Below are 14,658 nucleotides of genomic sequence, written 5' to 3'. Positions count from 1 at the left end.
GACCTGGGACTAACCAGCAGGGCTCCTTTCACAAATCTTAGGTAAACTTGGGTGATATTTTGAATATAGATATTTCTTCATTTTTATTTTTTGAGACAACCTTATATATTGATCGCTATGGGGACGTGGCGAGGATTGACGAAGATTTAGTTGTCTAAAAAAATGACTAAGCCTACCTTGAAGTCCTTGAAAGTGAACACTTTAATTTTTTATTATTAATGTAACATTTAACAGGGAGTCTCAGGGTTGATGTGGAGGCTGTAGGAAGCGTCTGCTTGTCCCCAGAGATAGTGTGACAGTCCTCTAAGATCCCCACTGTTTGCACCCCCTCACCACGGGTCTGACTTGTCTCCACAGACTCTATACTATTCCTCTTCTGTGTAAATTAACTGCACAGAGAGCTTAAACAAATTCCATATTTATCTCCTCACTTTCTCGCTATTACATTTGCTCACCTGCGGCCCCTGTGGGATCAGGATTGACATCGCTGTTTTTTTAATGTAAATCCAATCTCCTCCAAGTGTGAATCTATTTGATTTTATAGCCGGTGCAGAACATAATGTGATAGGAAGCTGAACATTACAATATTATCTTTGCTATTCTTGTCAGGGCCTGATGTGATGATGTGAGTTAACTTTTCTTACTGCGATGGACCTCGTCTCTTGTACCAGGAAGTTCTGTGTATACACCAAATTAAAACTTCCCGTGCTGAAAGTTAAGTTGAGGAGAGGAGCTGGAGTCTTACTTGAAAAGAGCACACGTGATAATGCCCCTAGCAAAACAAACCAGGTCAGATTTAATACTCTTACTGAGTGATAAACCAAGATTAAACGCTATCGCCTCAATCTTTCAGTAATTGTCTGAGTTGTTAGATACAAGGAAGAGGCAGTTTGATGTGGTTCAGTGAGTTTATGGTTCCTCCTCTGCTATTGTTTCTATGTTACTGCGAGAGCAAATTAACCTGTCACAGAGCGGTGTTGGGTTGCCAGATCTGGTCTGAATTTGTTGATGCACGCTGTAGCGTCTCGTCCTCACACTCATCTCTAAGAGAACCAGAGATCAACAGTCGTTTACAGGTGGACGGTTCGCCGCTGAAATCGCTTTTCAACACGTCCTCTCTCTCCCACACGTGCCAACCCGCTCACATGTACACGGCCAACACGTGCACACAATGTACTGAGTGAAGACAAACACGCTCCCACAGCCAGCACACACAACGCTGTATGCAGATAGGGTCCAGAGTGTGACCTTGGAGAATGGATTTGAAGGTTCTAAGGAAGAATGAATAATTCACAGTGTTTTATAATAAGCCCTATTAGTGCCAGCGGCGATGACGAATGGCTCAGAGTGTTAATTGAATTAAATATAGATTTAAGTGTTACTGTGGGAGCTCGGTAGAAACGTGGTCAGAAAATTCATCAGCCTGAAAAGATTATCCAGTAATGCGACCAGAATATAAACACTTGAGGACATTTTATTGACTGATATTAATTTCCCGGAGCCGTAACCATAATTACTACTTGTCTAACCTAAACCAAACGTTACCCTAACCTTATACCATGTCCATCCATCTATATGTAATGAGTGCGAGAGAGGCCTTCTGCCTTTGACCTTGTGAGGTGAGTGAGGTGAGGTCAGTTCAGGTCAGTCAGGTGTAACAGAGACGGAGATGGGGTTGAAGCTGGGTTAGTCACCAGCTGTCAGTCAAACTGACCCACACTGGGTCTGAGTTTCAAAGGATGACCACTGGAATATGCCCCGCATTGAATTTACATATTTGGTGAGAATGTATTTGGTGGATCTCCAACCTCCTTAATATCTCTGACTACAAAACCTGACACACGATTCATTAATGGCCATAACTTTGAAACTGTGATATACGCTTCACTGAAAGGAATATGACTCCACATTCCTAGTTTCCAGGTTCGAGTTTAGCTTGTTTAGTCCCTTTTAATTCTGCATCATATGGTAATAGTAAGTATTTAGTAGTTTATATACTAAAACTATGCTATACTGTATACTATAGCATATAGTAAGAGTTAAAGCAGTAACTGTATGCCTCTATTGACAGTGGAGTCAGCAGAAATAGGCAACTTAAGACACGGCAATAAAAGCTGAAAATGCCAATACTCTAATGTCAATATGTATAATACACTTTTAGGTCTGACTCATTGATAAAGTGAGAAATGTACATCAAATGTTCCTGCCTTAACCAGACTTTCGTAAGGGTGCATCTTGTTTCTTTTGTACAATATCTAAACACAACCCAGAAAACTGTAGAGGCAATACAGCCCATACTGACCCACCGAATGTAACTGACACCAGAGTCCAGCTCTCAGCAAAGCCTGACAGGCTCAGAGGCTGGTGTTACACTGAACCGCCTCCATTGTAGCGGTAAAGTGCTGTTGTGTCCTGAGTGACATTCGCTTCAGATCAGGTTGACAGATGGCCTTTAGTTGCCCTCTCTCCCTGGCGAACGAGTCTGCCCTCCCGTGCACAAACGTTCAGAACATAATGAGGCTCGAAATATAAGAAGGGATCTGATGGGCTCCCCTCTTGTCTGGTCAACCTGAGGATCCTGGGATGCACACGCAGATGTACATTTCTGATGCTAAGACAGGACACCCCCCGACAAAGCTAATTATCGGGGGTTGTCATCCGATCCGCGGCAGCACATGGAATGATGGATGTGTTGTGTACATGTGCCAGGGAGAAAAGGTTTCTGTGTTTTTAAATGTCTGCGTGTGGTCAGCGGCGAGTCAGCGTGTTCTGCTAGAGCTTGTAACCGATCTGCAGGTCTGCCCGGGCGAGCAGAGGGTCATGTAAGGTAAGACTACGACCTGAGAGGGGAGAGCACAGCAGCACAGCACGGCCTCCTCAAGCTGCAGATGTAATGCCCGAGACGGAGCCTTCACGCAGTTCAAATAACATCTTTTCCAAGCAAAAAAAAAAACATTTTCTGTTTTCTTCCAATAAAGATCTCCCTGGGGTGCTTCTGGAGAAAGTGCATCTCATAATCCATGTTCATGATGTGTGATGGGCTTGTAGGCTTTGTTCTTGCTGTAAAGGTTTCAGAATAACAAGCAGCTACTCCCAGAAAAAAAACATCTTCCCCAAAGTGTAATGTACCATACAATGTTTTAATGAGAAAACACTGTATGAAGCAGCTGCCTAAAGGCTTGCAGGATGTAAACGATGACTGAAAGCTGATCTAAGTGGAAATACAATAGTGCCTGACCGAGGTGATAATCAAAAAGGCTGTTTCTGAGAGTTAATGGGTTGCGTTCACAGAAAAGTGACCCGGTCTCTTTCTGAAACGATGCTACCAGGACAAAAAGGATGACACAAGATAAATGTTACCTGAAGCTGAAAAAAAGGTCGGCCATACACTGTGCAATCTAAGCCTGATTTTGACACCATTTTTGAGTCATGACAGCCATTTTAGAGTCAGACCAATGTCTATGTCTATAGCTATTTGTACCCTACTTTTACCATTACTACTGCTGCTGCTGTTCTGTGGTGACCATTCACTAAAAATGATCCGGAACTAAAGCGGTTAAGGAGGGAGTCCTGTTGTCACCATGTTTGCAAGTGAAACAAAATGAGTTGAATGAGTTGTGTTTATGTTTCGTGTGTAAAGTCCACTTCCTCACCAGGTCTGTGTGCCTTGGGCGCGGCCATGTTCATGACCCGGCTGACATCCTGAGGTTTGGGCGGCGAAGCGGTAAAGCGGCAGATGCCCGACTCGGACGGCGTGCTGGAAGTCACGCTGTCGGTGTAGTCGTTGGTCCCTGCTGTCATCTGCTCGGATGAGGTGTCAGAGATGAAGCACTCGGTAATGGTGAACTTGGCGTGGCGGAGCTGCTCCTCCATCTTTGCGTGCTCATAGGCTCTGGCCAGCTCCTCATAGGTGGAGGATGCGCTCTCTGTTGATACCATGCTGCTCCGTGCACGATCTGAGGGTTACAGGTCACACATTATGAGACACAGGCGTAAGTGTTGTTTTAGAAATACAGCATAGTGTGCAGTACTAGACTTATTAAAAACAAAGTATAAAACAAAACAGTATTTAGTGGTATATGTTCTTGGTATTTTATTTTTATTTCATACTATACAGTAATAGATTTAATAAAGACTATGGAGAAAAAAATTAAAAGTTGTGGGTTAAGTTGGAATCACACCCTGGAAGCTTCAACCAAGAGTGCACCCTAAATTTTCACTTTCAAATGAAAAAGCCAAAAAGGTCATGTCACTAGAGTCATGCAGCCTTCACACTTGACAGTCTCACAGAAGCTACATGGGTTCTGTCACATCCCACAACTTTCTAGCATTAATTTAAAAAAGGAGATCAATAGAAAGCTGTGATGATCTCCCTCCGCCCTGCTGTACTTTACCGGTGTCCTGTGAGGGGCTGACACTGTAGCTGTCGCTCTCCTTGTCCACAGACCCAGTGGCCCGTGGCGTGGGGAGTCTCCAGTCAGTGGTCAGGGTGTGCGAGGAGCTGGTGGGGTGTGGCCGGTTGAGGGTCCACTGGCTGGCATAGCGGCTCCGCGCTGCGGCAGGACCGGCTTTGGCAGTGCGTCTGGCAGTGGGATCTAGTGAGAAGAGCATATTGTTTGTGAGGAAGGGAAATAAACATTCAATCTATTTTTTATTAAATCAATGTGAATCAAAGCCTTCTGACACAACAGTAAACAGCTCTTTAGTTTGACTGGAACAATCTGCTTTGATTTGACAGCAAACTAACTTTTACATTCATGAAATTCTTATACTTCTGATCTGAAGCTTCTGTTCTGTGAATAAATAGATATTAGTGCCTGAATCAAACACTGAATCAGTACCTCATTAATAAGCATACTGAGATTTACTGTGTATATGAAATTTGATGAGACATAGAGCATTATTTTAAATTAGTCTGTAATGAGAACTCTATACATCACTTTGTACGTCACTCTGTATGCCAATCTTTGCAGACTACACATGACAAAAAATCTTATTGGTCTTGTAGGTCCCAATAATCTGTAGACCAGTCAGGTGAGTCAGACCAGTATTTAATACAAAAGGGGAATAAGAGACTATTTCTAAATTACTCAAAAGTCAATGAACAGACATTATTGTTTAGCGATGGAATCAAACAAAGAAAAATTAGCACACAAAAACAAATTTACAGCAGCATTAAAAATGGAATAAACATGAATTTAGGAATGTCCTTCTTGTCTGTTGCATGACAAAACTAACGTTGAATGATTTTCTTCTGTTACCCAGAGCTACATGATTTGTAGCAGATGTAAGGGTTATATATGTTTCCCTGTTGTTGCTGTACAAACACCTTGCTTCCACCCCTCTGTGAACACTGAACACTACAATCTCACAGGGCCAGGCAGCAACATTATCATCAATCTTAAGCTCCAACTGTCTCTACACAGACACACAGATAGTATTATATTCAGCCTCGACCCAGACAGGCTGCTGCTGTATGCACCACTGGGCTACAGCAGAGAAAGAGCCTTTAGAAAATGCTCTGGGCTGGAGTTGCACAGAGAAGAATGGTGCAGGTAATTGTAGTGGGTCAGACAGTAATTCTATCAGCCAGGATGGAGGGACGAAATGATGGAGGTGTTTGTCTAACAGCAGCAGGGAAAAAAGGGGCAGAGTCAGCAAATGGAAGTCATGCCCCACTGGCCAGGTTAAATGAACCAATCACATGACTGTCTGCTTGTGAGTAAATGCATGTGTGTGCGATTGTGATGAGTGTAAGGCTTGTGTTAGTGTTTGTGTATGTAAGTGTGTGTGTGTTTCACCATATTTTTATAGCATCTAATAACTAATTAAAAACAAACTGACTGTAAAAAAATATATTAAATTTATGAATACAATTTATCTGGAATGCACTTGGAATTTTTAATTTGGTCCACATCCCATCCACTTCATGGAGGAGGTGGGATTTATTTATCATCTTTAAATAGTGTCTGGTGTTGTACATATGATGGTACCAGATATATATCACATCTAAAAAGTATAATCTATTAATGACTAAACAACGTTACCCATTTTATCAACATGTAAAGCTGCACGTCTATCTGTATTAAAACAAAGAAGATTTAATATACTAATTGGAGAGAAGATAGGAGAAGAAAGTGGAGTACAATAGATGCATTGTCTGCATAGAAAAGTGATTTTAGTGTGTGTGTGTTTCTTTGTTTGCACAATCAGGTGAGGACATGTCAAGAAGCAGCGGGGAGATCGCTACTCTTCATCAGTTCTGCTTCAGTGGAGCTCGAACACTAGAGGCCAGGAGTTAGCTCTGCAGCACGTCTGCTGGGTCTTTGTAATCTCACTACTGGAAAGAGGCTCACATAGTGTATGATAGCAGTCTGTGGTTTTTCTATTAGCCCTGCATGTTTTTCAAACACATGTCCAGTGTATTTGATTTATGCTGCTGAGACAAATATTAATTTTTTATGGTATCATTCAACAGTACAAGATTCATGAATAAGTAATCAAATATCACACAATTAACATTATTATTAGTAACACAGGACTAGTTTATTAACAATATTAGTATTGAAAGAAGTAAATGTTGAGCACTGACGGTGGTGGGACTCACTGGTTCCAGGCCTGGCATCGGACACGTCCACCAGTGGCCCGGTGGCCTGGGAGAGAGACTGGTAGTGGACAGTGTGGGTCACCGTGGAGGATTTCTGCTTATTCGTCTCCCCGAAGTCATTGTCTGTCAACAGTACGGTGGACCTGTCATCTATGGGACAAACAGCAGAAAGAAACAAAATGATGTAAGTTAAAGAAAGGAGGGAAGAAGGAAAGAAAAAGACAGCGACAGAAAACTACTGTCTATGGCTCTCAGTAGAGCAAATACCTCTATAAATACAATAAATATTGAAATACTGGATCCAGCCCATAATCTGCATCCACACCTAAATACATGAGTTCTTCTCAGGCACGTTCCCCATAAAGTGTGGTGGAAATCTATTTTGTAATGTTTGCGTAATCCTAAAACATGATTGTGTCAACTTTGAGTCCAGGGTAAAGTATGAACCACATTTGAAGAAATTCTCTCACTGCGTTAAGGGATATTGTGTTAGTAAGTATTGGACGTATGGACTGACAACCCTGAAAACATAACGTCTACGGCCACTGGCTGTCGTTGGTATGGAGGCATAACAACAAACCCGACTTGGGGGGAAAACATAACCTCTTCATTGGATGAAGCTATGCTATCACTCATGGATGAATCATTATGAGTGAATGATTAGCACAGGGTCTTGTTTGAAGTGTCTCACCGATTGTCTCCATGGTGTCCCTCTCCTCGATCAGGAGCTGGGCTCTGGGGATGTCGATGTGCATTCTCAACGTCTGCTGCTGCTTGTTCACTGTGTCTGGCGTCCGCGTGTTTTTACTGAGAAGATTCATGGGGAATAATTCATTATTTTTCATGATTTTGTTTTTTCATTGTATCGCAGAAATGCAAATTCAGTCCCATTTGAGTTGATAAGTAGCTGTAAGGAGGCAGGAGGGACGGCGTAACCTGTGTGCAATATATTTGATTTTTACTGATAGCTACTGCGACTCCAGGCTAAAGTGTGATTTATGTCTGGTGCTTAAAGGAAAGCAACGAGCATAAATTAAAATTAAGCATACATACCTCATCAGCATTTCTGCCAGGCTCTTGGCATCTGTGAAGTCAGCAAAGAGGTTGTTAATACCATAATAGTTCTGTCTCAGTTGATAAGCTACAGCAGTGGAAACACAGTACATTCGCTGACAACTCCTCTTACAAAGAGGCAATGACAGTTCGTCAGGAGAGTTGGAAGCAAGAGTGTGGAGGTGTTTGACCTGAAGAGACAAACACCGAACTGGTTCAGATGCATGAAACTGTAAGTAAACTGCGGTTCGTTTGTCTGCAGCCCTGTAGGCGTGTTGACGTGCATGTTAGACTAAAGTGTAGGTGTGTCAAGATGTGTGCATACAGTGTGTATTCGTGCTCTGGGAGTTAATCATGTGCACACAATACATGAAAACCAAATGTGGTGAGCCTCTGGAACATTTTCTTTTCAGATAAAGTGAATGTGGTCTATCGATGTCAACGCTGTCAATGTATTAGTATGTTGTGGCTTCCAGTGTAGACAACAGATCTCTGTGCCAAGAGTCTGTCTGTTGTTCGCCTCACGCTACTTACAGTCTGATTTGTTTCTTTTATCGTGAAGTCGAACGTTTTTCCAAACAAAAACAACATTGCTTCTTCTTGTAGGTGTTCTAGTTTCAGACCATATTATTGATAACCACTGTTAATAATTATCCTCATGTGAATTCAGATTAATTAAAAAGCTGATAGCCGATGCATATAGGTCATCATGGGCCCCAATATCTTGTCTCTTGCCGACAGATTCTGCATAATCACATCCTGAACGTGTCTATTAGCATTTATAGGAAATGAACTATTATCTAGAACTCACCTCTGAGTCTCTTGAGCCTCTGCTCCCTTCGCCTCCTCTTTACCACCATGAGCATGATGAAGACCAGCACGGCCACCACCAGAATAGAGGTGATGGTCACCACCATCTTTAGACCTCCGCTGCCTGACATGTTGCCTGAGATGGGATCTCCTGTCTTCAGCAAGGGAGGGATTGTACCTTCAAGAGAAAAACACATCAGTATTAATAATGACACCATGTACTTTATGCTTTATGTAAAAAAAATCGGTTCCACAAGGCTCTACTGGCATGTAGGACCAAATAACAATGTGCAACACCTGAATAACAATGTAGAAAAACAATGATGCATATAAGTACATTTCTTTGTGTGTGTGTGTGTGTGCAGGCTCTAGAACCATGTCTAAAAATCTCATAACTATTTAAAAAGCAATACTGACATTTGTAAAAACATTCTGATGAACACATCTCCTCGTTAAGGTCCTCTATTATTATAACAATTATAATTATGATTGATATTATTGATTTTATAAGCTATCCATCCAATCCATTTTCTGAACAAGGTCCCAGCAGTCTCAAGCCCAATTTAACACAATGTGGGCTGATCGCAGAGAGGGCCCACACATAAATTATGGACCAACAAAGCAATTTCAGGCTTTCTGTTTGATCTTAACAAGCCTTAAAAAAATACTGAAATTGTATCATCTGAATTTTCATTTGATGCAACTACCATCACACGTATTTTAAGAGAACTGTTTTGGCGGGATGTATGGTTTGTTATGTCTCTGTGTGTTGCATTTCTTACCAATATTAGCCCGCTGTAATACAACTACAAACAAAAACAACGTGGAGCTATAGCAAACACACTGGTCAGAATTTACCTGACTATGGTTGCCTACCCACCTATCATGAGAAAACGTACTTTAAATTATCTTATTATGAGGAAGTATAAGTAATTGTCAAGTTATTAAGTAATCCATCATCTTTGACTTAGTTATTTTAATTGAATTTATTAAAGTCTTAAACATGTCTTAAACTGAAGAAACACTGAATCTAAGTTTCCACTTCACCTGACCCGAAAACTTGCAAACACCACAAAGATGGCTCCCAGATGCTCAGTGCCAAAACCTAACCCAGCTTTTATTGATTCTTATGTTGTCAGCAGAAACAGGCTCTCTAACTGCTTTGGAATTTGTGGAAGTTCCCTCATGCCTGCCTTTTCATTACATTCAACATTAAAATATAATTTAATTTCCTCGGTCAGTACAGTAGAAAAGCCCGTTGGGGCAGTGGGTTTATAAGAGACTGAATATATGCTGTCTCCTGGGCTATAGAACCTCTGTCTAACTAACTGTACCGTCCATACACACACACACACACTCACACACTCACACTGACAGGCAGCTTACACGTCTCAGCAAAAACCCTTCAAAGGAAATTAATGAATAGTCTGGAGTGCAGAGCTCTCACCACCTCCTCTCCTCCTCTACAGCTTATATGTGTCCTTTGTGTGTGATTGACACACTCTGTATCCTGTGGCAAATAAAGCAACATCATGGCCCGCAGAGAATCTCAAGTCCCAGTTTTCTCACTCAACTGAGCCGTCAGTATACCTGTCAATTTGTTCAAAGGCTTACACCACGGTATGATTTCAATAATCTTTAAGCTCATAATGTACTCTCAGCAGAACTGCTGACTAGCACTGGGAGCTTCAACACCGGTATCCCAAAGTTTTGAAGTAAAGGGTGTGAGACTATTGTTGCTTTTGTTATTAGCAACATGCAAAGAGTACATCAATCTCAAGCTGTGTATAATTTCGCACTAAAAAAAACACATTTACTTCATTACTATACTTATTTTTACAATGCATTGTGTCACATGTTCACATGATCTGATCATGATCTGATCCAATCAGAGCGGGCACTTAACATTAGACCCCAACTCCAGCAGCAGCATAAGCAGAAGCACTGGTAAAGAAACACCTGAAGTGGAATTTAGAAGAAGCTCTGCCAAGATTTAGTCATTTGAAAGTTATCGATGACCGTATTTACAAGAGATATAAGAGTTTATACTATTCCTGTATTAAACAAACTATGCAGTAAATGATGTAGCTGCAATTGGGAAGTTATACTCAACAAATATTTTTATTTTTAATAATTAAAGTTTATCGCAAAGCAGGCTCTTAATTACTTTTACTCATAGAAAGGTTATTGTGGTACTTTGAATTAATAATTTGTTTTTAATTAATTTGTACTTTTACTTGAGTAAAGTATTCAAATATATCATCCACAATTGGCCCTCTACTGAAACCCTGTGTCACACCTTGAATGAGATTGGACATAAAAGAACTCCGTACTTATGTCATTTGGGGTCATGTTTGGCTATACTCTCAGTTTGAATGCACAATTTTTACATTATCAGTGTTATAATCATTCGCTCCTGATCCTGAACAATACTATTCCACCCTGATCCCATGATTTTTGATATGTGTGCAGCTCTGAGGGAAACAGTTTCATCCCAACTCACTTCCGTCATCGTTGAGAGTAGCAAAGGTGTCCCTCTTCTCTGATGAGCCGGCGCTGTTTGTGACCTTCATCTGCAGCTCGTACCAGGTCGCCTCCTGCAGGTCGTACAGGATGTAGCTCTTGGTCAGTGATGTGCGCTGGGCCGTGGTCCAGGTGGGCGAGTCCACCGCTCGATACTCCAGTATGAAGGAGGTGATCGGACAGCCGCCGTTGTTCCAGCCGACCAGGTTGAGCCTGGCCCTGGTGGAGTTGATGCTGGTGAAGAGTTCGTGTTCTTTGGCAAACTGGGGTTCTAAGGAAGAAGTCGACAGGAAAGCTCAGGAACATTATACAGACATGATCATCATGAGATTGTGGGAGTTGTTTGGATTAATTTAATTTATTCTACATTTAATATAGTTATAGGAACATGACTCCCAAATGTAGCTGCGCTGATTCAACTCACACAATATAAAAAAATCGTTATTGTAGCACGGCATTGGGATTGAGTTATCACAATACAGGTCTCTAGTGTGTCACTTCCTACCTTTCCCATGGGTCTTCGCTTCGATGATCTCACTGATGCGCCCTGGTCCAACTGCATTCTGGGCCGTCAGGGTGAATTTGTACCAGGTGCCACACTTGAGGTTTTCCAGACGGTACGAACGCTCACTGGGACTGATGGGAAAACTGCCCCACTGCTCGCTGTTGTCTTCTGAATACTGCAGGATGTAGCCTAGGGAGGGGAACGGAGAGGGTGAGAGGAGAAAAAAATCAGGGGAGGCAGATCCGCTCTGTAGAAATACAGAAAAATCTATGCATTCATATCTGCACAATTGAATTCTTAGCAGATATGAGACAACAGTTTGTCTCAAGATAAACAGAAACACCCTGGTCATTTAGGATGTCAGACATGGCGTATTATGCTCAACTCAATATTCAGCAGAGCTAAGCCAGCGTTGAGTCAGTTTTTAACTACATCAGGTTTTTATATTTAAAAGTGATTAACAATGAGAGGAGAACTGGTTCATTGATCTATTCAGAACAGGCAGATTAAATTAGACCCCCCCACACACCCTCCTGCAGCATCAGCACGGATTTGGAAGAGGCCACATATCATATTTCTGACTTTTAGATACCATTCTGATCAAAATCAGAGCGGGGTAATGATGAGTGCAGATCATTTTTTCCCAAAATATTTATTCCAGTTTTGTAGGACTGCATTATCTGAATGTATAACGTGAAATTCGCTGAAGAGCTAAAACCATCTCATACAGCTCAAATCCACTAACCAAGATGACAACTTAACGTTGAATAAATGCTTTAAAAACTCTGACTTTCATTGAACTGAACAGTAGAAAAGTAACTCATTGAAATTAATCACACTCTTTTACAGCTGCTCACAACATACCAGGCATAAGTTTCACTTATTAATAAAGAACGCAGTCTTTGACCTGTTGGTGGCTCTTCATGAAAAGCCAGGTATCTCTAAATTAAGATACCATGTATTTTAAGGGCGGTTCATCTAATCTAGTTATAGTTATCTGGACAGAGTGTCAGAATGAGGGTTGGCACCAACCTCCAGTGGAGCAAGCTGCAACCCTGGCTAAAAATAGTAAACCACAAGCCCCGGTGTGTGTGTTTCTGTGTGTGTGTGTGTGTGTGTGTGTTTTGCTGATGGATGATGCTGTGAGCAGGGAAGACAAACAAATATCGCCATCGTGGACAGCTTTAATAGTGACTACAACTCTTAGGACACGAGCCTCGGCCGTGATTGGAAGCAAAGATAAATCACCACAAATAGTCTGACTGTGATTGTGCTTCCTGCAAGATGGAGCACTTTAATCTTCCACTTAAACACACCTAATCTTCGCCGCTGCTTTTTAATCTGCCTTTTTGGAGCTGAATATTCAACCTCACCAGCGAATAATGAGAAACAGGCACAAGTGCAGGGATATTAGCGTGAAGGAAGAGGCGACATTGGTTATAACAGGCATCTGAGGGGACGTGATTGTTTCTATATGAAGGATAATGTATGTAGTTACATACATGTGCAGAGCATATTTGTGCATGTGTACATCCCAGACAGCTGGAATGACACTGTCCAATGTCTCAAAGCAATTTGTTTTTATGTGTATATGTGTGTGCATGTTGTTCTTTGGTTGTGAGGACAATTTTTGGTTTAAAACCATGATAATGAAAACATTGTGTCTGGTCCTCAGAACTGTTTGTATGGCTAAGACATGGTTACAGGGTATAAGTTAAAATCAGGTGTACAGTATGTTAGAGTAAAAGTTTGTTAAAAGTATGTTAGGTTAAAGTAAGGGCTAGGCATTTAGTTGTGATCATAGACTGTATGTAAAGATAGGCAACACGTCTCCACTTCCTCCCACTTTCCAGAAAAGAAGCTTAAACAAAGATTTAACACGAACTGTCGAATTTTGTGGGCAAGAGTTAGTCATCATTAGTCAGCATCAGTTGTCAATTATGACGTAAAGTCTCCCAGGCGGAGTTTATGATCTATACTGCAGCCAGCCTTTAGGGGCCGAGCGAGATGCTTAGGCTTCACCTTTGGCAGCTGTCATGTCGTCCATCTTTGTATACAGTCTATGGTCGTGTATTGTTCGGGTAAGAGGGTTAGGTAACGCATACAGATACTTATGTTAATGAGTGTCCTCATAAGTAGACAAAGACAACTGTGTGTGTGTATCACTGTGTGTGTCTGTCTGTCACTCTCACCTCTGATTGAACTCCCTCCGTTGTCTCCAGGTATCCATGACAATGTGATTGATGTGGTGGTGGTCTTGGTGACAGTGAGGCGAGGCTGGTCAGGAGGGACTGTGGACACGAGGACAAACAAAGATAGTATTTGTGTTAAATTGCCTCGATCTCCCAGCCCAGATTGAAAACCTCAGTTTTAAGAGGCAATATGGAACTTTCTTTCAGATCACGGTCTCGGCCAAACTGGCACTGCATTCTTTAATAGGTTTTGGACCACAGCGGAACTTTCTCTTGTGGAGTCAGAAAATGCAACATAATGAGTGTGTAGGGTAAATGGTTGGATTGGTCCTCTCAGGGAAGTTGTCCATTTGCCACACTCTCTACAAAACGAAATGACTTAATTACTCTTTCCTGAATTCAGACTTCTCCAAAATGTCTCTTCTCTGTTTTAGTTTTGTCTTGTTTCATTATCTTTATCAGTGTGCAGTGGCTCTATGCTGCGACTACTTGCCTTGGACCTGTAGATTAAGTGTGATCTCATCTGACCCCCAGTTGTTGCTTGCCACACAGCTGTAGTTGCCAGAATCCTCTGCCTTCACGGTGCGGATGAGGAAGCTGCCGTTGCCATGGACACTGCGACGGCCGTCCACCAGGACCGGGGTAGGAGTCCCATTGGTGCTGGAGGAAAGAAATGAAAAGTAGCTTAGACACTTCTACAGATAACAAAATGCTGCATATTCAGAGAATCCTTGATAGTGTTATGTCATATCTGTGCTGAGCAGCAGCACTTTCACTTACTTTCCCTTCAGCCACTTGATGGTAGGGGGAGGGTCTCCGACAGCCTTGCATGGCAGAATGATATCTTTCATCCAGGGAGTCGTCACTGTCCCATTGAAGGTCAGAATCCTGGCTGGAGCTAAAATCCATATAAACTTTATGAGCGGTCTGAATGGATGAAGCCTTATAGTTTTCAGGTTTTGATCCCA

The 14,658-nt window shown here is 41.9% G+C and overlaps 1 protein-coding gene across 2 annotated transcripts in view; it reads right to left on the bottom strand.

The window, feature by feature from the left end:
* The window catches only part of dscamb (Down syndrome cell adhesion molecule b), a 93,528-nt gene that overhangs the window by 2,004 nt on the left and 76,866 nt on the right, over positions 1-14,658 (bottom strand). Inside the window, exons 21-31 of one of the 2 annotated variants that reach the window (XM_062386777.1) lie at positions 14,471-14,588; positions 14,184-14,350; positions 13,691-13,789; positions 11,499-11,687; positions 10,974-11,264; positions 8,472-8,648; positions 7,661-7,691; positions 7,299-7,414; positions 6,593-6,757; positions 4,395-4,595; positions 3,654-3,956 (exon numbers count right to left, since the gene is read on the bottom strand). In XM_062386777.1, the coding sequence (XP_062242761.1) occupies positions 3,654-3,956; positions 4,395-4,595; positions 6,593-6,757; positions 7,299-7,414; positions 7,661-7,691; positions 8,472-8,648; positions 10,974-11,264; positions 11,499-11,687; positions 13,691-13,789; positions 14,184-14,350; positions 14,471-14,588 (1,857 nt within the window). The remainder of the gene's footprint in view (positions 1-3,653; positions 3,957-4,394; positions 4,596-6,592; positions 6,758-7,298; positions 7,415-7,660; positions 7,692-8,471; positions 8,649-10,973; positions 11,265-11,498; positions 11,688-13,690; positions 13,790-14,183; positions 14,351-14,470; positions 14,589-14,658) is intronic. The other variant, XM_062386778.1, reaches the window with a different exon arrangement.

Source organism: Platichthys flesus, chromosome 4 (assembly GCF_949316205.1).
Source record: "Platichthys flesus chromosome 4, fPlaFle2.1, whole genome shotgun sequence".
NCBI classification, from domain to species: domain Eukaryota; kingdom Metazoa; phylum Chordata; class Actinopteri; order Pleuronectiformes; family Pleuronectidae; genus Platichthys; species Platichthys flesus.
This window is presented reverse-complemented; position numbering and strand designations above follow the sequence as displayed.